Raw genomic sequence first — 20,915 nt, 5'->3', positions numbered from 1 at the left:
TGGAAGCTGGATTTTAGCTGGAGAATGTGGGTGTCTTGAATGGCAGGACGTAAAGCTCATAGCTTGGCCTCCTTTTCTCTTCTGTGTTTCTTGATTTACCCAGGTGGAGGAAGCAGCCTCACACACCCATGTCCACAGCCACGAGCTGCCTCTGCCATTATGTCATCCTTTCCATAATGGCTGTACCCTCAAACCACAAACCAAAACAAAACTTTTCCCTTAAAGTTGCTTCTTATCAGGTATTTGGCCACAGGGACAAGATGGATAACCAAGGCACACTGGCAACACAGCCATTTGGCTCACCAGTCAGATCTTACTGGTTCTGTAATTCTCATGGACTCCCCCGAACCACTCCATCCTAAGGCAGTTACCAACCGCATCTTCCTGCCTTCCACCCTGGAGGGCAGAGGGAGAGTACTGCACAGTGATGTTGGGTCATCCTCAAAAATCTTAGGGTTTTCAAAGAATGGACTTGCCAATGGGAGACGTGGAGAGGGATCAATAAGGTGAGAATTTTATTTAAATGTTGTGTGAGCTCCTGCCTCCAAGTTTCACAACTGTCTTGGAATCTTGGGCAATAGATAGAATTGAGCTTTAAATGGCTGTAACATAATTGGTCAGAATAAGCAAATAATTTGTAAAAGTTTCTTTACCATGACTCTTAAATGTGAAGTTTCATGTTTTCATGTCCCAAGTATGCTTTTTTTTTTAACATAACACAAAGTGAGTAATAAGCATTAAGTATGATTATAGAAGACTTATTGATCAAGAGGAGTAGGGTTATGGGATACCAGTCATGGCCTCTTTATTTTGCACACTGAATTGCAATGAAAGGGAGGTTTTGTTTTTTTTTTTTCTCCCGGTTTCACCTTGCATTCCCCTCCCACTCATGGTAATGAGGCTGTCCATGTCCATAATGCTCAAGTCCCTAACAGAAATAGGCGAAGCATTTGCCTGTAGCCCAAACACGTTGTACTTGATACAACGTGTGCCGACAAAGGTCTGTGAGCACTTGATACCATGCTTTGTGTGGGAACAGTCCCAAGAAAGACTATTCATGGTTAGCAGTTATCATTATTATTTTTTACCACATATTTGTATTCTGAGATCTATTGGGTCCACAGATTGACACTCACAGCAAGGAGAGCCAACTAAATTCAGTTTTACCTCTGCTAGGAGTTCTCCAGGAGAGAAATCTGCCATTAGGGAAGAGACAATTAGAGGGATGGAGAGATAAGGGACAGAGCAAATGTGTAACTGGTTCCCTGGCACAGGAGTGGAGTGTTAGGCACAGCCTCTTAGGCAAGGGGTTTTCTTAATTTTCATGGATCAACATCTATTTATTTTAGAAATGATGGTCATGCTTAAAAAACACAGTGCCCACTCCAGGGATAAGAAATCCATCTTAGGAGTTGGCTTTAGCATCCTTTACCACACATCTGCGCCGACCAAAAAGGAAAATAACCAGATGTGCATAGTTCCCCGCCCCACTGGTGGTGCCTGGTGGAGATCGATAGGCCAGGCAGAGTCACCACGCCACTGGGATGGAATGGGTTTCAGAGTAACTCTCTCAAGTGTGAATTATGCAATTATTCACTGGCCTCACTTAGGGAAAATCAATGCTGTCCTGGCATTGTCTGGTCGCTTTATAGTTCCCTTCCACCTGACACCATTATTCTTTATCCCACTTCAGATAATCTTTCCAAGAGCTCCAGTGATCACATAGAGACTCTGGGTGTCACACGCTCTGCAGTGTGTTTTAGCAGAAAGGAAAAGCACTCTCTCGCATGGGCCTCCTGGCTGGAGAATGTGTCATTCGGGATATTTCCGATGAGTTGATGTGTTTTTACGGGTTGACCCTCGTCAGGGGGAGGTGCCTATGACTACCTTGAGGTAAGGAGGACAGGCAGGTATCAAAGGTAGGGAAGACACTTCCCATTGCAGCATGGGCTGGGCCTGATTCAAAGTCACAGCTGATGGTTTTCCCAAGATACACAGAGCCATGCATCATTTCAAACCTGCGAAGTCACCACGCGGCACCTCCAGGGCCAGAAGTATTTAACTGAGCTTAGAGACTTCTTGACAATTGCTGTGGATTTGTTGAAAATATTTTAAACCTGGAAGGTTTCTCAAAATATCCAGATTGAGGATTTTTTAACATTTTGTTTTAGATTTATAATTATTTAATGTGTCTGAGCGTTTTGCCTGCGTGTATGTATGTATGTGTATCACATGTGTGCCTGGTCAGAATTGTGGTACTTGTGGAGGTCAGAATTGGGTACTGGATCCCCTAGAACTGAAATTACAGATGGTGGTGAGCCCCATCGAAACTGCGGGGAACAAAACCTAGGTCCTCAGCAAGAGCAACAAATGCTCTGGTAACCATTGTGCAATCTCCCCAGCCCCAAGAGAATTTCTCTTTAAAAACTAGACGATTTGAAATCCCTGGATTTTTGCTGAATTGAGCCGAGTCAGCTGAATTGAGAAACGCCACCCCTAGTCAAGGGCCTGTCCAGTTTGCTGTAGGCCCAGATGCCCACCTTTCATATCTGAGGCACCCCCTTGCTGGTGACTTGTCTCCTTGTCTTCCTGGTAGATGGTCTCTGTAAGGTGACAATCAGGAGGCTCCAGTCAGCAGCATACTGAGTCCTTCAAGGAAGGTCAAGTTGATACCAGTTTTCAGAGTGTTCTTTCTACTTTTATTTGAGAAAGGATTTTCCTGAAAGTAATGGCACTGCTAATGAAAATTGATTTTCCTTTCCAACAGTTTATTTTCCAGGGACCAAACACGGGGAACTGGTAAGCATACGTGTTAATGGAGATAGCAGGGGTGTGCCGGAGATGAATCTGACCACCGGGGGGAAAACATATTAGCTTTCAGTCTCAGTGGTGAGCCTTTGACTTGGTCTCAGGGGATGGGTTGATTTCCAGCTACGGTAAGGTCAGAGTGGTGGCGGCTAAGTGTACCCATCCTGTGCTTTTCGCCCCCTACGGTTCCCGTACCAACAGCTGCGCAGCGCTCCTTGCTCTGAATTACAGGAAAATTTCAATTATCTACTTCTCCTTTCCAAATGTCAACCGCTGAGCAGCTAATAACACCCCGAATTTGCAGGTGCTTAAGGCACGCCAGCTCTGATGTTAAGTGCTTTATCTGAAAGGACTCGCTGCTTCTCTCGATAACCCTCTGAGGCAGGTGCGTCAATCATCCCATTTTTCAGATGAGAGAACAGAGCTGGAGAGATGCTCAGCTACCTGTCAACAGCTAGAGCTGGCAAGTTTGAGGGGCTACAGGCCAGCCCTGCTGAAGTCTGAGCAGGGGAGCACGCGAGTGGCTGGACTTTCTTGTATCCACTCTGTGGAGTCACACACTATCCATCATAGTGCAAATTAATAGACGTGTACATTTTTATTACTCGTGCAGTTGTTGGCACAAATCATGTCTGTGGAATTCATGGGTGGTGGAAAAAGTGTTCAAGGGCAATTAGAGACCGATAACACACATTGCCAGATTGAGGGGAGGTGGCAGGTGGGGGAGGGGTGCTGGGAGGAGAGAGAGAGAGAGAGAGAGAGAGAGAGAGAGAGAGAGAGAGAGAGAGAGGAAACTGCAGTTGGGATGTAAAATATAGATGTAATAAATTTCACTTTGCAAACAAATAAAACACCAGTGGGCATGTATTGCTGGGAACCTTAGGACATGTGTGGAATTATGTCTTGTAAGTGAAGCTGAGGGGCACTTTAAAGGAACATGCGTTTTAAAGATTTATTTTAATTTTATGTCTATGGGTTTTGTCTACTTGTACATGCGTGCACCACTCGGGTGCCTGATGCCTATGGAGGTCAGAAGAGGGGTGCAATACCCCAGAAGTGGAGTGAGAGGTGGGAGCTGGGAGTCAGACCTGCTTCTCTGTAAGAGCTGCAGCTGTCATTAACTGCGGAGCCATCTCTTCTGCTCCCAGGAACACGCATTTCCGATCTCAGCAATCGTTGTGGAATTTCCCTCCCTACATGCTCTGCTGTTCACGTGTGAGCCAAGAGCCCACATCTCAACTTGGGATTTTATAGGAGTGTATGTGTATTGCCTGAATGCGTATGTGGGACAGGTGTGTACATATGGTGCCACACACATGAGGTCATGGCGGGTCTGAGGCCGTGTGTTAACTAGGATCAAGGACAGCTAAATCATCTTGTCATCCCTTTACACGTTGAAGTGAGGTTCACACAGCATCACTGTAAGCAGTGTCTTGCGCTCCCACGTCGTTGTGCTTCTGTGCTCCAGAAGCTTCTCAAAACCCTCCAAGAAAGCCTTGCACCCATAGGCAGTCCTTCTTGTCTACCAGCCTGTGTTCTTCTGCAGGATTCTCCTTCCTGGGTGCCCTGTATAAAGGGCAGACGATGTACTGAGCTTGCAGCATCCTGTTTTTGAGGTTCACGCACAGCATAGCATGTGGTACTTCAAGAACACGAGTACTTTTTGCGCTTGAGTGGTATTCCCTTGCAAGTGGGCATAGCTGTTTGTTTGTTCACCCATCATCGCTCACAGGCTGTGGGTTGGTTCCACTTTTGGACTGTGTGCACAGTGCTGGTAGGAGTGCTTTTGTGAGTGTCTCTGAGAACCTGGCAGTTGTGTGTTTGGCTCTCTAGGGAGCTGCCAAGCCACCACATCCTCTGCAGCACCCCGTGTTCCCACATCTACCAGCGCACAGCACGCTACTATGTCTTAGTAAACAGCCCATAGGAGTAAAGTGGTGTCTCATTTGTTTGTTTGTTTTTACACACTCATATTCCAGGCTGGCCTTGAACTCATGGCGATCCCTCTGCCTCCATGCGCCCAGTGCTCAGATTACCTGTGCAAGCTAGCAGACCGAGCCTCACTGTGGTTTTCATCTGTGTTGTAGATCTTTGTCAGTAAATGTCTCCTGAAGCTCCCTTCCTGTATCTGAGTTGGCTTGCTAACCATTTTATTTCTGGGAGAGATCTTTACATGCTTTTCACATTAGCCCATTATCAGATAGAGGACTTGATACTCCCAACACGTACGTTATCCTTTTCCTCTCTTGATGTCTTCTGATACACAAGCCTCACTTTGTCATGTTCCTCTACTCATTTGGAGATCTCTAATCGTTAAACAGCTCTGGGTATCTTTTCAATATTCATTATCTTATTGCAGGTCCTTATTCACTTCTTGAAGGTGTTTTGTTCTGATAGAGTCCTGAGAGTTACCTTTAGGTTTCAGATTTTAACTTTTTTTTTTTTTTTTTTTTTTTTTGCTGGTTACGAAAAGCATTTTAACTTACAGATGAACCATAAAGTATTAACTACTCTTTATTTGATATCTTAAGCAAACTCAGTGTCTTTCAGTGGTAAAAGGGTAGCATCCTTGACATAGGGAATTCTAAATAAAACAGCATCATCAAAAAAGACAGTTGCTTACTGACGTTTAGCCACTGCCTGTAACAGACCAGTGAGCACAAATTGAGACACAGGGGAGTCTTGTTTCTGAGACAATGATAGAGTTTTCCCAGTGTTTAAACACATTCATATGCCCATTTATATAAATCTAAGTACAAAACCATTTAATAGGTTTGAGGTGACACCCCCATCTTTGTGGAAAGTAGAACATTACTACTTAAGTCCAATCTTATCTTGAGAAAGGGAGAGCAGTGATAGTCTATATGCAACTGGATTATTATTTTGAAAAAGGTCATATCCATTTTACTACAAGTCAGTTTTACTTAAATTGGTACTGTCCAACAAAAATATTGTTAGCCATTCATGATCTGAATTTTGATGTACGAATTAAATTATGGTACAATTGAAAGCCATGAGACATTTGTTTTGTAATAAATAAGGCAGTGGAATTACTCATTGGTAGCCTTTTTAAGATAAGCTATTAGGTCTGCCCTTTCTCCCTTCTTCTTAATTTCAGCGAAGATCATTTTTGTTCCAGGGATGTACTTTTTTGGATTCTCCAAATACTCCATCAGGGTGTCCTCTCCCCAGGTGATACCTTTGTTCTTGTTGGCATCTGTGTAGGAGAATCCAGCAGCCTGATCTGTCTTCTGCCCAAAAAGACCATGGAGATTGGGTCCGGTCTTATGCTTGCCTCCCTTTTCCACAGTGTGGCACTGGGCACACTTCTGAACAAAAATCTTCTTGCCTTTCTCAACATCATCCATTTTCTAATTCGCTCTAGGCTGGTCGGCACCAGAAACGTTACATCCCGAAGACCGACGTCCCGCTCTCTCAGATTTTAACATCTTATCCCAGTCTATTGCTCAGTTTATAATTTTGCAGTAATACCATTTGTTAGATAGTGACTTATTACTCCACAGTCCAATCATCACTCTTTTGAAACCCCTTGAAGCTCCAATATCATCTAGGATTATTTGTGTATTCTTCTGTGCTGAGGGGGAGTCAGAGACAGAGCACCAGCCTAGCAACCATTCAAGGCCCTGGGATCAGTTACCTGTGCTACCAACAAAGAAGCCAATGAACAAACACTTCCAACATCCTAAATTATTTTTCACATCTTTACTGCTTTATTTTTAAGCATTTAAAGATGTAACATTGATTATGGCTTTAAATGGACAACAAGGGGCTGGAGAAAGGACTCAGTGGTTAAGAGTACTAGCTGATCTTGCAGAGGTCTCAGTTTCGAATCCCAGCTCTCACATGACAGCTCACTAACACCTGTAACTCCATTTCCAGGTAGCCTGGCTTTTTCTTCAGACCTCTGCAGGCACTAGGCATGCACAATGTGCCCAGATGCACAGGTAGGCAATACACACTCATGCAATGAAGATTAAAAATAAATACATTTAGGCTATGACATAATCTTATTCCTAAACACATCACTACTTCTTAAGCCACTCTATTCTCTGGCTTGAGATCATTCTTTCATAAGCTCTTTTTCCCCCCTAATCTGTCTATCTCTTCTGGATTAGACCACATCCTTTTACTTAATACTGCTCTGAGGTAAGCTTTGGTATGTGGGGTAGCCACTACCTGCTCTCTCAGCACACCTTTAAAATAACCCCGACTCTTCAAATGCATCCTCTTTCCCCCACACACCCACAAATCAGATTGTCTGTTCATGGACCCCACACAGACCCATATGAATTAATCTGGGCAGGATGAGCTTATAGCAGTCCCCTTTACATCCAGGAACGTGCCACACCTCCCCTGTTTAGCTCTTCTTTCACATTTTCTCCTATGATTTTCCACACTTTAAATATAGGTCATGAGCATTTCATTTCAGATGCGTTTTCAGATATACTGGCATTTGCTTAATTTGTTTTCACTTGTTTTTTTTTTTTTTGTTTGTTTTGTTTTGTTTTGAAGACTGCTGTTCTTCAGTTATTCTCCTTTGTAGATTGCTTTGATTCTAGCTCAATGGCCCCCTTCTATTTTAAAATTTTTATTTATTTTGAATTTATGCTTATATGTGCATGGTCCAACAGATATGTAGGTGCCTGTAGGGGCCAAAACATGGCACCAGGTTGTCTGGATTTGGAGTTATAGAACTTGCAAGCTTCCTGAATTAGGAATTGAACTGCAAGCTCCCGTCGCTGCTGAGTACCCCTCCAGCCCACCTCTCATTCTCGGGTCTCACTACGGTGGCAGGTCCTGTGGTCTTACTTCCTTGCCTCTTACATCTTGTTTGGCTTTTCATAATTTACTATACTAAGTCTCATTGTTTGCAATGAGTTCTCCCCAAATACATAAGTCATATAACATATTTAATAAGTACCTACTAGAAAAAAAATTAACTCAGGCTTTTAGAATATGTTGCTTTTAGAAATTTTGTCTATTTCATAGAAATCACCAAAAAGCATTATATTTATTTCACATTATTTTCGTTTTCTTCTCAGATTTTAATGTTTGGTCATTTTGTTGCTATTCTTTTTTTAAAAAAAAATTTATTTAACTTTTATTAATTACACTGTATTCATTTTGTATCCCCCCCATAAGCCCCACCCTCCCTCCCCTTTCTGCATGCATGCCCCTCCCCAAGTCCACTGATAGGGGAGGTCCTCCTCTCCTTCTTTCTGATCTTAGTCTATCAGTTCTCATCAGAAGTGGCTTCATTGTCATCTTCTGTGGCCTGGTAAGGCTGCTCCCCCCTCAGGGGGAGGTGAGCAAAGAGCAGGCCAATCAGATTATGTCAGAGGCAGTCCCTCTTCCCATTACTATGTAACCTACTTGGACACTGAACTGCCATGGGCTACATCTGTGCAGGGGTTCTAGGTTATCTCCATGAATAGTCCTTGGTTGGAGTATGAGTCTCTGGGAAGTTCCCTGTGTTCAAATTTTCTTGTTCTGTTGCTCTCCTTGTGGAGTTCCTGTCCTCTCCAGCTCTTGCTATTTCCTACTTCTTACATAAAATTCCATTCATTCTGCCCGACAGTTGGCCATCAGGCTCAGCATCTGCTTTGATAGTCTTCAGGGCAGAGGCTTTCAGAGGCCCTCTGTGGCAGGTTCCTAGGTTGTTTCCTGTTTTCTTCTTCTTCTGATGTCCATCCTCTTTGCCTTTCAGGATGGGGATTGAGCATTTTAGTTAGGGTTCTCTCTTTTGCTTAGTTTGTTTAGATGTACAGATTTTAGCGGGTTTATCCTATGTTGTATGTTTATATGAGTGAGTATATACCATGTGTGTCTTTTTGCTTCTGGGACAACTCACTCAGGATGATCCTTTCTAGGTCCCACCATTTATCTGCAAATTTCATGATTTCCTTATTTTTCATTGCTGAGTAATACTCCATTGTATAGATGTACCTCAATTTCTGCATCCATTCTTCAGTTGAGGGTCATCTGGGCTGTTTCCAGCTTCTGGCTATTACAAATAAAGCTGCTACAAACATGGTTGAGCAAATGTCCTTTTTGTGTACTTGAGCCTCTTTTGGATACATGCCTAGGAGTGGTATGGCTAGATCTTGAGGAAGTGCTATTCCTAGTTGTCTGAGAAAGTGCCAGATTGATTTCCAGAGTGGTTGCACAAGTTTACATTCCCACCAGCAGTGGAGAAGGGTTCCCCTTTCTCCACAACCTCTCCAGCATGTGTTGTCACTTGAGTTTTTGATCTTGGCCATTCTGATGGGTGTAAGGTGAAATCTCAGGGTTGTTTTGATTTGCATTTCCCTAATGGCTAATGAGGTTGAGCATTTCTTTAAATGCTTCTCTGCCATTCGATATTCCTCTACAGAGAATTCTCTGTTTAGCTCTGTTCCCCATTTTTTAAGTGGATTACTTCGTTTGTTGCTTTTCAGCTTCTTTAGTTCTTTATATATACTGGATATGAGTCCTCTGTCAGATAAAGGGTTGGTGAAGATTCTTTCCCAATCTGCAGGCAGTCGCTTTGTTTTGATGACAGTGTCCTTTGATTTACAGAAGCTTTTCAGTTTCATGAGGTCCCATTTATTGATTGTTGCTCTTAGAGCCTGTGCTGTTGGTGTTCTGTTCAGGAAGTTTTCTCCTGTACCAATGAGTTCTAGGGTATTCCCCAAATTTTTTTTCTAGCCAATTTAATGTGTCTGGTTTTATGTTGAGTTCTTTGATCCACTTGGACTTCAGTTTTGTGCAGGGTGATAAGTATGGATCTATTTTCATTTTTCTACATGTAGACATCCAGTTGGACCAGCACCATTTTATGGGATGGATTTAATTCTACACTATTTAGCCTGTGTGAATAGAAGAGAAGAAAATCAAGCTATGTGTATTTATTCATATCACCTTAAATTTTAAATAAGAGCAGTAGCTGGAGGTGACTGCTTTGAATGAAATTTTTGTCTTTTCATAAATTATTTTCATACTTTTCATAAAGTATGACTGAAGGAGCTCCCATGAGCAGTTAAGAATCCTTGCATACCACACACACACACACACACATACACACACACACACACACACACACACACACACACCCCTCCCTATACTACTGTCAGCCTCTCTACTGAAGAACAAGACCCTGGCAGAAATGTGTTATTCCATCCATGGCATGTCTATTTTCCGTGCTAAATGCACTATTCCTAACTAAAATAAGATTTCTGAGTATTCTAGCATGAAGAGCCCTTTCCAGGTGCCCCCACAGGCCATCAGGGTAGAAAGGTTCCTTCGTACTCTTCTGTTCCAGTGTCTGGACTGCAAGGGGCCCCTCCAGCCACATACTCCCTGGAACCCTGGAGGTTTAATCAACTTCAAAGCTAATTTAGCTCCAGGCTCAGCTTTCTGTAGCAAAGAGTCTCTTGCCCAGCAGCAAGGACCAGTTCCTGGCTGTGGCTCAGCTGGCAAGGTGCCTCCCATCATCGTATTAAATATTTCTTAATGCTTTGGCTGTGGGGTTTCCCCATGTAGTTAGCAGATGGCTTTGCCTTTAGTTACTCTGGGGGTGGGGAACTCCTTCAAGTCTAAAATAAGCAGAGGCCAAAGGCAAGGGTCCCAGTATGGACTTCTAGACATAGCTACTTGGGTTTAAATTTCACCACTTTCCTTGGGGGCTGCAAGAGCTGGAACCATTTATTTGCTTCTCTGAGCCACAGCTTCCTGAAATGTCAACTAGTGAGATGAGAAAAGGAGACAAGGACCTCTGCCCACAGGGGCCAAGTGTGCACCTCTCAGAGACGCCTTGACAAAATGCCACATTAGCGAGGAGCCTAAGACAGACAAACTCACCCCGAACTTTCCAGAAATCCAAGATCGAGGTGATGGAAAGGCTGGTTCCTTCCAAAGTCCAGGAATCTGCCTCAGGCCTCCTTCCAGCTTCTGGTGGCCTCTAAGTGATCTCTGGGGTCCCTTGTCCTTTAGAAGCAACACCTCATCTCTACTCGTATCATTTTGTTTTTGAGGAAGAGTCTTATGTAGCCCATGCTGGCCACAAACTCATTAGGCAAGAATGACTTTTAATAAGCCCAAACTTTCTAATCACCCTGCTTCTGTCTTCTGAGTCCTGGGATTATGGGCATGTGCCACCATGCCTGGGTTATACAATGCCGGTGATCAAACTAAAGGCTTTGGGCTAGACAACCCTTCAACCAAACAAGCTGTCTCCAGCCTCATCTGCCTGCACCACCACTTGACACTTTTTGTGTGTGTGTTTCTGCCTCCAGTTTTCCACTTGTACACTAGTCAGATCAGATTAGGAACCCCCCTGCTCCAAGACCTCATTTTGACTTGGTTATGTCTTTAAAGGTCTTCTCCCCACAGGGGACCACAGTCTGAAGTGCTGGGGCTAATATTTGAACACAGGGAGATTGAGGGAACATAGTTCAACCCACAACAACATTAAATAAATAAAATCAATGTCATTTTTTTTTTCAGTAATATGCCAAAGCCTGGGGAATCAAGTCCAGGTAAAAGAGTGCAATCTGTGCTGGGTGTGAGGAATCAAAGACAGGAATCATCAAGCCAAGTTGTAGGGAAACTTGAAAGCAGTGTGGAATCTGAGGCTCTAAATCTTTCAGGAGAATGAGTTGTGAAGCTGGGATCAGAGGCCTCTGAGCTCCTGGTTGCCACAGGGCTGACACCTGAGGAGAGGCTTTGCTCTGGTTACTGCCATCAGAAGCTCGATCTGTGGGAGATGTTCTGTTTTCCTGAGCCAGGTAACCCCTGGAGTTGGGGCTGAGGAGTTTTCCAGGTTGCTAAGCAACGACATTCTGTTTCTCCTGGAAGTACCCTTCTTGCCCAAACATCTCTCCTTAGGTAAAGACTACCTTGGGACCACTGATGTCAGTTTACTTTTCCACATGTGCTATTAACTATAGGAAGCCCTTCCATTGGATGGGACAGACTGACCCTGTCTTTGTTGGGTCTTGGCTGTTTTCCTCATTAAACTGTGTTAGTGCGTTTGGAAAACTTGACTCAGGGTCCTCAGAAGAAGTGGCCCTTGAGGATCTGTGTACTGCACAGCCTTAAGTGTGATATCAAGCCACCCTCCTCTTTTACATTTAAATTCCCTGTGCAAGTGATAAAAAAGCAATTACCTGTTATCTGAGTTGGGAAAGAAGATAAGTGTCGACCTTGCTTTCAGGCCTCTGGATTTTTACTTTCCTGTTTGTTTAATCTCAGGTGTACCTGTGGTTCTAAGCCTGGCCAAGGGAGTGGTAGGATTGCCTGATCTGTCTGTCCCTCATAGGCTTTATGTTTTGGCAGAGACATGAAGACCTTGTGAGCAACCACCTCTGAACTTCCAAGACTAGCTGGACCTCTCACCTGTGGGATTTCCAGGAGACTTTGAGTGGGTGATTTTTTTTTTTTTCAATTAGAGTCAAATAGGGTTGTGAATGACTCAAGAGCATTTTTGTTAGTGAACACACAGTTGCAGCTTCATTTCCTGGTTTGAAGTATTGGGTCTCAAGTTGAGAGAACAGGATAAAGGCATAACAGGATAAAAGATTTTTTAAAAATCTTTTATTTATTACAATGTATTCACCGAGTTCATGTCAGAGACAGTCCTTTGTTCCCTGATACTCCAACCAAGGACCATTCATGGATATAACCTAGAATCCCTGCACAGGTGTAGCCCATGGCCACTCAGTCTCCAAATGGGTTCCCTAGTAAGGCATTTTCTTAATGTGAGACCAGCATAACTTGGTAGGGATGTGCAAACATTTGGAGACTTTAGGTCTGGCTTGAATTCCTCTCTCCTCCAGTTGCTCTGAGTCTAAACTTCCCTTTTTAAATTTAATTGAGTTTAATCCTTGCTTTGTTCATTTTACTTTCTTTTTGAGACAGGGTTTCACTATGTACCATGAACTGGACTGGAACTCAATACCTAGACCAGACTGGCCTCACCCTGCCTCTATCTCCCCAGCTGGGATGGAAGGTTTGCACCATCCTGAGCTTTTTTGGTTGATCTATTCTGTTGTTTCACTGTCTGTTTGTTTGTTTGTTTGTTTTCAGATAGCCTCATATAGTGCACACTGGCTTCTATGGCTGCTATGTAGCCTACGGCAACCTTGGGCTCTGGCTCTGGGTCTAAATGCTATATTTTGTACAGCACTATAATTGGCTCTTTAAAATGGGTCCTGCGGAAGTAAGGACTGAGGAGATGATAGTGCAGGCCAGCTCCTTCAGAGTGCTTACACCTTCAGGGAAGTAGGACACCCTGACCCATCCCTGATGTCTTGAGTAGCATCAAGACCAGGGCTGGAGTGAGTGTGTCTGGCCAGTTGGTACTCTTCTGTGCTGTGTGGTATTAGGAAGAATCCCCTCCCACCCACTTGTACACACATCTAGAGGAGGGCTGTTTGTATCCATGATTAGGAGAGATTATTTCCAGCCTGAGGAGGACCCTGCACAGTGCTCAGCACAGAGCCCTCTGGGAAATGGGCAGTGTGCACAGGTTAGGCACTGCGGTTGGTTGTGGTGCTTCTGTGGCCCCATGGCTCTGCACAGAGTCAGAGCAAACCATGGGCACACGCCAAGGTTCATCCTCATGGACCCACAGTGCCTGGCTCAGCTTGGTTCTGTGCAAGAGTAGCCACTGGCAACAAGCACTAGCACCTCTTGTGGCAGGTGTTCATGCCAGCCCTGGCTTGTACGGGTTTTCCGGGTTTACTGATAGTCAAGCTGTGTTTGTCTAATGAGGATGTTCAGGAGGGAAAGGGCTGCTGGCTAAAGCTGATGAGAATGTGCGGTTATCACCTGTTTAGGAAATAGATATGGTTTCTCCATATTGGCTTCCAACTGGAAAATCCAAGAGAAAGAAAACCAAACATTTGTCTTAGATTGTGTGGCTTTTTAACGTATATGCTAAAGCACCCCTCTTCATTCCTACCACCGTGGATTTTAAACGTCTGGAACCATAAGGCCAAATAAATTCTTTCTTTTACGAGTTTACCACAGCAGTAGAAGAGTTAACTAATGTATCATCTGTACTGGAGCGCAACATGCTGATGCCATGCTCATTTTCGGGTCACCTCACTTTGTATGTAACCCCTCACCTCTATAAGTAAGTCCAGTAAACTAAATGGCTCACTAATTTCGACTTATGTACATATTCTTTTTAATACAGTGGTTCTTAACCTTCCTAATGCTGCAACCCTTTAATACAGGTTCTCATGTTGTGGTGACCCCAAATATAACATTAATTTTCTTGCTGTTTCGTAACTATAGTTTTGCTACTGTTGTGAATCATAATGTAAGCATCTGATATGGAGGACATCTGATATGCGACCGCTGTGAAAGGGTCATTCGAAAGGGTCTTGACACACAGGTTGAGAACCACTGCTTTAGTCTTTTCATCGGTGGCCTGTCTATGTTCACATCTCTCCAGGAAAACAAGGCAACACAAGGCAAGAAGCCACTATCACCCTCAATCTGGAAGGCCTGGCCATTCCATGGGAGGGTAAAAGAAGAGAGAATCAGCAGGTCCGTGCTTCTCACAGTGGGTTCCTGCATGCCTTCTTCATTTCTTGGTGAAGCCTCTGCTTCAGCCTTGTTCCAATGCCCACAGGGTCTCAGTCTCCTAGGAAAGATGCCATCTGAACACCCTGGATTGAGTTCCTCACTGGAGACCCAGAGCTTGTCACTCAGCCCAGCTCAACAAACATTTAATTAGCTCTTATCCCTATTGGCAGCTGCTGCTTCTCAGCTTCTGCTGTGTGGCAGGCACTTGTGCTAAGAACTTTCCAGGCAGTAATCAACTCCAGAAAGAGAGTGGGAGTCGTGTTCTCATTTACAGGAGAAGAGAGGCACTGACAGGGTCAGGATGCTGAAGTCATAGCTGGTGGCAGGACTTCCTGCTAGCCTTACCTCCACAAGCCTAGGACAAGTTACACCTGGCACAGAGGGGCAGCAGAGCACCCACCGGGGCAACTGTAGCCCCCACAGTGTGACATGGCAACAGAAACATGGAAGAACTGTATTATCTGGTGTTAGAGCAAATGCTCGTTGGAAATATCTAAACTGATCATGACATGACAGGATAGATCCTCTGAGTTGACTTACGTCTACGGACTGAGAAAAGCTGTCACTTCACCTTCAGCCACTTCATGGCTAAAGTCTGTGTAGCCTGGCTAGAAGGAGATTAAATACATTACGTAAGAAACTAAGTGTGAACCCCAGACTTCCATAGTCAGGAGTTAGGCGAAGCTGCTCTGACAGAAGCACTTGCTTCCTGCTCACTCACAGGAAGCCGAGACCAGACTTCCTTTACTGGGAGTTGACTAGGGATGACTCTTCTTTAAGCTGGTCCAGGAACGTACCCATGCTGGATCCTAGAGAGAGAGGATAAGGTTGCTTTCAGCAAGGTTTCTAGAGCCAAGAAAAGCAATGAGGAAAGTTATTCAGATGCAGATGCAGCTGGAAATGCTATCACTGGAAGGGCAGCCCCAGACCCCAGCCTCCGTGCCCTCAGAGAAAATCATGTTTATGATGAAGATACAGACTGAGCATTGAGGGCCACCTAGGAAGGCTGTCATAGTCAGTCTTTTAGTTCTGTGATAAACAGCATGAACAAAAGTAACTTGGGAAGGAGAGGATTCATTTGGCTTACAGGTTACAGCCCATCACCAGGCAAAGCCAAGGTAGAAGTGAAAGGTAGGAGCCCAGAGGCAGGCACTGAATCAGAGATCTCTGTTTCATGGCATGCTCAGTTTGCTTTCTTATATATCCCATGACCACCTGCTCAGGGGATGGTACTAATGACAGCAGGCTAGGCCTTTCTGCATCAACTGTCAGTCAAGAAAATGCATGACCTGGGAGAAGGGGGGGAAGGGCTGTGATCAGGTTGTAAAATGATTAAATTTAATAAAAAAAGGCGGGGGGGGGGACTGCATTACATGCTTATCTGCAGGCCAATAGGATGACAGAATCTCCTCAATTGAGATTCCCACTTTGCAGATAATTCTAGCTTGTGTCAAATTGACAAACAAAGTAGCACAAAGGTCGTGATATCATAACCCACCATACAGACATTAAGCCATGGGTCAAGGTAGGGGATGGGAGGCTGGAGCTAATAGAGATGGAAGGAGCCAGACATGGCCCAGACAGGGCACACTTGGGAAGGGTAGGCAGCCCATTCTTCCCCCATAACCAAGATGTAGGCCCCAGGTGGGGTGGCCTGAGTCTATATGTTACTCCCAGATGCCTAGCAACAGCCGGAAAAAGAAAAGTTGTTGCCAGCCCAGGGAAGACAAGCAGACGTTTGGTAACTCCACTTTACATTGGGCTATTTGTATTTTTGTTAATATTTTGAATGATCCTATCAATTAAACATTCTAGATATCTGTCCTTTGTTAGAACTGTAGATTGAAATATTTATCCCTGTCTGTGGTGGCCTTTTCATTTTCTTAAGATGTCTCCTTGTGGGGCAGAAGATATAACTTTATTGAAGTTTTTTATTTTATTGCTGTTGTTTTCTGAGCCTTGTATAAGACAGCTTCACTGACTCCTAATTCACAGTGAAGTTCTTTTAGAATGTTGCAGTCTAAAAGCTATTGGTCTGTGATTTGTCCCAAATTAATATCTGTGAAATGTGAGAGGAAAACATGTAGGCGAGCCCTTCCTCAGTGAGCATGCTATGACTGTAAGGAGGTTTGTGTGGGAGGGAGGAATTGGACCAGTTAAAGGGTTCTTGGATTGTCTTTGCAAATCTCTTAATGTTTTTGTGTATGTGTCAGAGTTCCTACCTTGAGAACTATTGACATTTTGGGCCAAATAATCCTTATTTTAGCTAGCTGGCCTTGCATCACAAGATGGTTTAGAGACATACTTGTCCTCAGCCAATAACATCTTCCTCTCCAGAGGTAACAACAGAAAATAATGATGTTTAAAACAAAAACAAACCAAAATGTGTTTCAACAAGACAAATTGTAAATAGATTGTGAGATATTTAACTACCAAATGCTGAAAATGAATAAACTTGAGGCACAAACATGGGCATGGGTAACAAAAGCAAATCAAAATAATGACAGAAATCAATGAAATATAAACAAAATTACAAGAAACACTAAAGGCTAGTTCTTTAAAAAAAATCAACAGAACTTTATCAAGAAACAAATGTTTTAAGATACACAAAGAGCCCATGTCAGTGATAAGAAGGGTAACATCACTACAACTACAGAGCCTATAAATGCTGCCTACCTTTTGAGATGCTTAAGGACCATGTCTCCTTGAGAAAGGCCCGTTTTGATTTCACCACTTTCCCCATTGCTTTCCCGCAGATTCATTTTCAGGAGATTTAAAAATTAATTTTGATTCTAAACTTTTGTCCGTTACATGAGTTTCAATATATTTTTTTCTAATCTATGACTCAGCCTCTCTCTACAAAATAGTTAGATTTACTCAACTTTTATTGAATAGTGTTTTCTTTGAGAACTTTCTAAAGACGCCCTTTTCCACCCAGGGTGACAACAAGTATTAAGCATTCTATACTTTTAAAATAGGTTTTTAATTTTGAGACAGGCTTTCCTGTAGCTAAGGATGATCTAAAACTTGCCACACAGCCAAGGATGGCCTTGAACTTCTGATCTTCCTACTTTACCTTCCTAGTGTTGAGATGTCAGGCAGGTTCCACTCCTGGCTTTTAAAACAGATGCTTACTTTCATATTTTTTAGGGTATTTGTAGTTGATTGGTGGGTTCGTGGAGCAAGAGGGACACTATTTGGGTTTTCAAAATAATAATGGATTGTTCGGTCTTCATTTACTGCCATTAGTTTTGTTTTTGCTGTTAATATTTACTAATATGTTACACCCACTTATTATTTTCTGCATTTCCATATGTTGAAGGCTGTCTTTTGTATTATTCTGTTATTGTTCTTTTCTGCCAATTTTGTTCTTTCTCTAGTAATGTACTGCCTTTCCCATCACTTTTATAGAATTTAGCATTTGGTAGGACAAATCCTTGGCTGTTTCTCATCCATCTTCCTGCAAATGACAGCCTTATTGGTAAGCTTGACTAGCCAACCATATGTGACATATCCCCTATGCCACACTCCCATCCAGGAGATTATAGTCACCAGATAATCTCACAGGACTCTGGAAATCAGCTGCAGCTCATGTTGAAAGGCTCTCCCAATGAATTTTTGAGAAGGACCTGGCAGCCAAGTACCTGGTTAGCTCAGAATTGCTAGGCAGGTAAGGGAATCTGGAGAAAGTTCAGAGGCTCATTCAGTTCTTGGGGGTGCCCTCAGTAGACTCACTGGCAGCTAGTGTTGGGCCATGGGACATGTCTTCATCATGGCTTTGCTGACTTCTGAGCAGAGCAGTGTGGCCTTGGAACCTCGTTGGCTACTTGTCCCAGAGGCATTCTTTGGGTTACCAGGTTTTCTTCTTTCTTTAGTAGCTTCATTAAGTCCTGCTATGCATGTCCCAAGCTCCCATCTAGCCCGGCTTCAAGTCCCAGGACCCCACCTACCTTCCTCTGTGTCCAAGTCCCCACTTAGTCTTCTTGTGTGTCTCAAGCAGCTTGAGCCATTTCCTTGCCCTTTGCTCCCATGCACCCTCTTTATTTATTTTTTTATGCTCTTATGATTTTTCCATTTTATTCCTCTAAATCACTCCTAGCTTGGAAAGTGTTTCAGAGCTCCTTTGTCTAGATATCTAGAGGTCATAAACTATCTCTCCTCTCTTCTTTCTTTTCTCTTCTCTTCTCTCTCCTCTCTCCTCTGTGTGCTTTTCATATCCTTGATACCTAATGGACCTGCAGTCAGTGGCTTCTTGGGCTCCTCTCCCTTCTGTCTCAGAGAGGAAGGAAAGGCCACACCTGGAGCTGGCAGAGAGCTACAATTACTGAAGCTAATGCTTCATCTCTCACTAAAGTTCAAGTTCATTAGTGAAACTCTCTTTGTCTTGTCCTGCTTTCTGATGAACTGGTACTTACTTTGCAATCAAGAGTAAAAATGTTGAATTATAATAATAACTAGCTTCATTAACTTTTTTTTTTGAGAATGTTAGACTTCATCTGAGCTCCAGGAGGGCAGAGCTTTTTCTGTCCATTGTGTCCATCACTGTGACCTGAGTACCCAGGCCAGTGCCCTGTCCTTAGAGGATGCTGCACTAATGCTTGCTGTAGAGGTAATGAAATTAATTTGATGCTTCCACAATCAAGCAGTGCACTTAGGGCCTTCTCTCTGTCTCCTCTCTTAGCATTCATAATAATCCAGGAAGATAGAAATCACAATGCCTCCTGTGTCAATGGGGAAACTGAGGCCCAGGGAAGTAAGGTAACTTGACTAGGTTCTACTCGCTTATATAGACCTACAAGATATGATAAACATAATGAAATCTATACACCTAAAGAAGATAAACAAGAAAGTGGACAAGGGGTAAGATGATCAATCCTCACTTAGAAAGACAAATGGTATGTGCATTGGACGTATGACAGGAGTCTACCACAGAAGGCATCTGAAAGACTCTACCTAGCAGTGTTTCAAAGCAGATACTAAGACTCATAACCAAACCTTTGGCAGAGTGCAGGGAATCATATGAAAGAAGAGGAGCTAGTATGACGTGGAAAGGATAGGATCTCCAAAAGGACCAAATATATCCGGGCACAGGGGTCTTTTCTGAGACTGACACTCCACCAAGGACCATGTATGGATATAACCTAGAACCTCTGCTCGGATGTAGCCTGTGGTAGCTCAGTAACCAATTGGTTTCCCATAGTAAGGGGAACAGGAACTATTTCTGACAGGAACTCAGAACTGGCAGGCTCTTTGACCTCCCCACTCCCCAAGGGAGGAGCAGTCCTGCTAAGCTACAGAGGAGGACTTTGCAGCCAGTCCTGAAGATACCTGATAAAACAGGGTCAGATGAAAGGGGAGGAGGTCCCCCCTATCAGTGGACTTGGAAAAGGGCACAGTGGAGATGAGGGAGGGAGGGTGGGATTGGGAGAGAATAAGGGAGCGGGATACAGAGTTAATAAAATGTAACTAATAATAAAAAATTAAATTAATTAAAAAAAAGAAAAGTTCAGAAACTGCCCAGTTCGATCGAAGTCCACCTGTGTGGTGTTCCCTCAACTTTACTCATGCGAACAGCCCATGGATAGGAAACCCTGCCTTATGGGAATCTAGAAACATCTGCTGCCATTTCTCCTCCTAGGATACTGCCTGTGCTGTTACCCTGGCCCAAGATGACCCAGTCACTTTGGGAAACAAGTGCCAAACTTTGATTTGGCCATTATTCAAAAGGCAAACATGACATTGCCGCATACCTCAGCATTTCAGTGTACGTGGACACACATCTGCATGAAAGCCTGTAAACAAGTATTCATGATGGTCTGTGTCAGTCCAGAGGCCCATCAGCTCACGTGATCTCTCCACTTCACAGAGTATTATTCAGCTACGAAAATGAATAGTCTCAGTGTGTGGTATGACGTGAGGGAAGTAGATAAGCAATACCAAGAGAAAGAGGCCAAACAAAGGCACATATCCCATCATCCTATTAAATAGAGTGTCCAGGATAGGCCAGCCAGAAAGCAAAAGCAGATTAGTGTGTAACAGGGACAGGGAAACAGAGAGTAACTGTGAATGGGGCTGGGGCTTCTTTGGGAGGTGATAGAGGTGCCCTGGAGCCACTGAGCTGTGCCTGTCCTGTTCAAGACAGAAACCTTCTGGAAAATAAGTTAAACTAAAAAACAAAAACAAAAAAACAAAACAAAAAAACCCCTGTTGTTTTAAACATACACTTAAGTCATTTGGGGTGGGAGGAGAATGGATAGCTTAGCTCAGCAGGAAGGGGCATGGTTAGAGAAAAACTAGAAGAGCAAAGATTCATTAATTAATTAATTTATTTGTTCATTTTACATCCTAATCACAACCCCCCTCACTCCTCTCCTTCCAGGCCCACCCTCCCACCCACTTCCTCCCCCTTCAGGTAGCAACCCATTGAGGCATAAAAGTTGTATCAGTACTAAGTGCCTCGTCTTTCACAGAGGCAAAACAAGGCAGGCCTGCTAAGGAAACGGGATTTAGAA

At 43.6% G+C, this 20,915-nt stretch overlaps 2 protein-coding genes across 8 annotated transcripts in view; one reads left to right on the top strand and one right to left on the bottom strand.

Moving 5' to 3' along the window:
* C1H10orf90 (chromosome 1 C10orf90 homolog) overlaps positions 1-20,915 on the top strand; it is a 240,255-nt gene that overhangs the window by 114,492 nt on the left and 104,848 nt on the right. The window lies entirely within an intron of this gene.
* On the bottom strand, positions 5,515-6,238 carry LOC110552819 (cytochrome c, somatic-like). Its single transcript, XM_060389575.1, has one exon. The coding sequence runs from the start codon at positions 6,174-6,176 to the stop codon at positions 5,859-5,861; it is 318 nt and encodes a 105-aa protein (XP_060245558.1). The 5' UTR covers positions 6,177-6,238; the 3' UTR covers positions 5,515-5,858.

This window comes from Meriones unguiculatus, chromosome 1 (assembly GCF_030254825.1).
Source record: "Meriones unguiculatus strain TT.TT164.6M chromosome 1, Bangor_MerUng_6.1, whole genome shotgun sequence".
Taxonomy (NCBI): domain Eukaryota; kingdom Metazoa; phylum Chordata; class Mammalia; order Rodentia; family Muridae; genus Meriones; species Meriones unguiculatus.
Note: the sequence above shows the minus strand (reverse complement) of the source record. Positions and strands in the feature narration are given on the sequence as shown.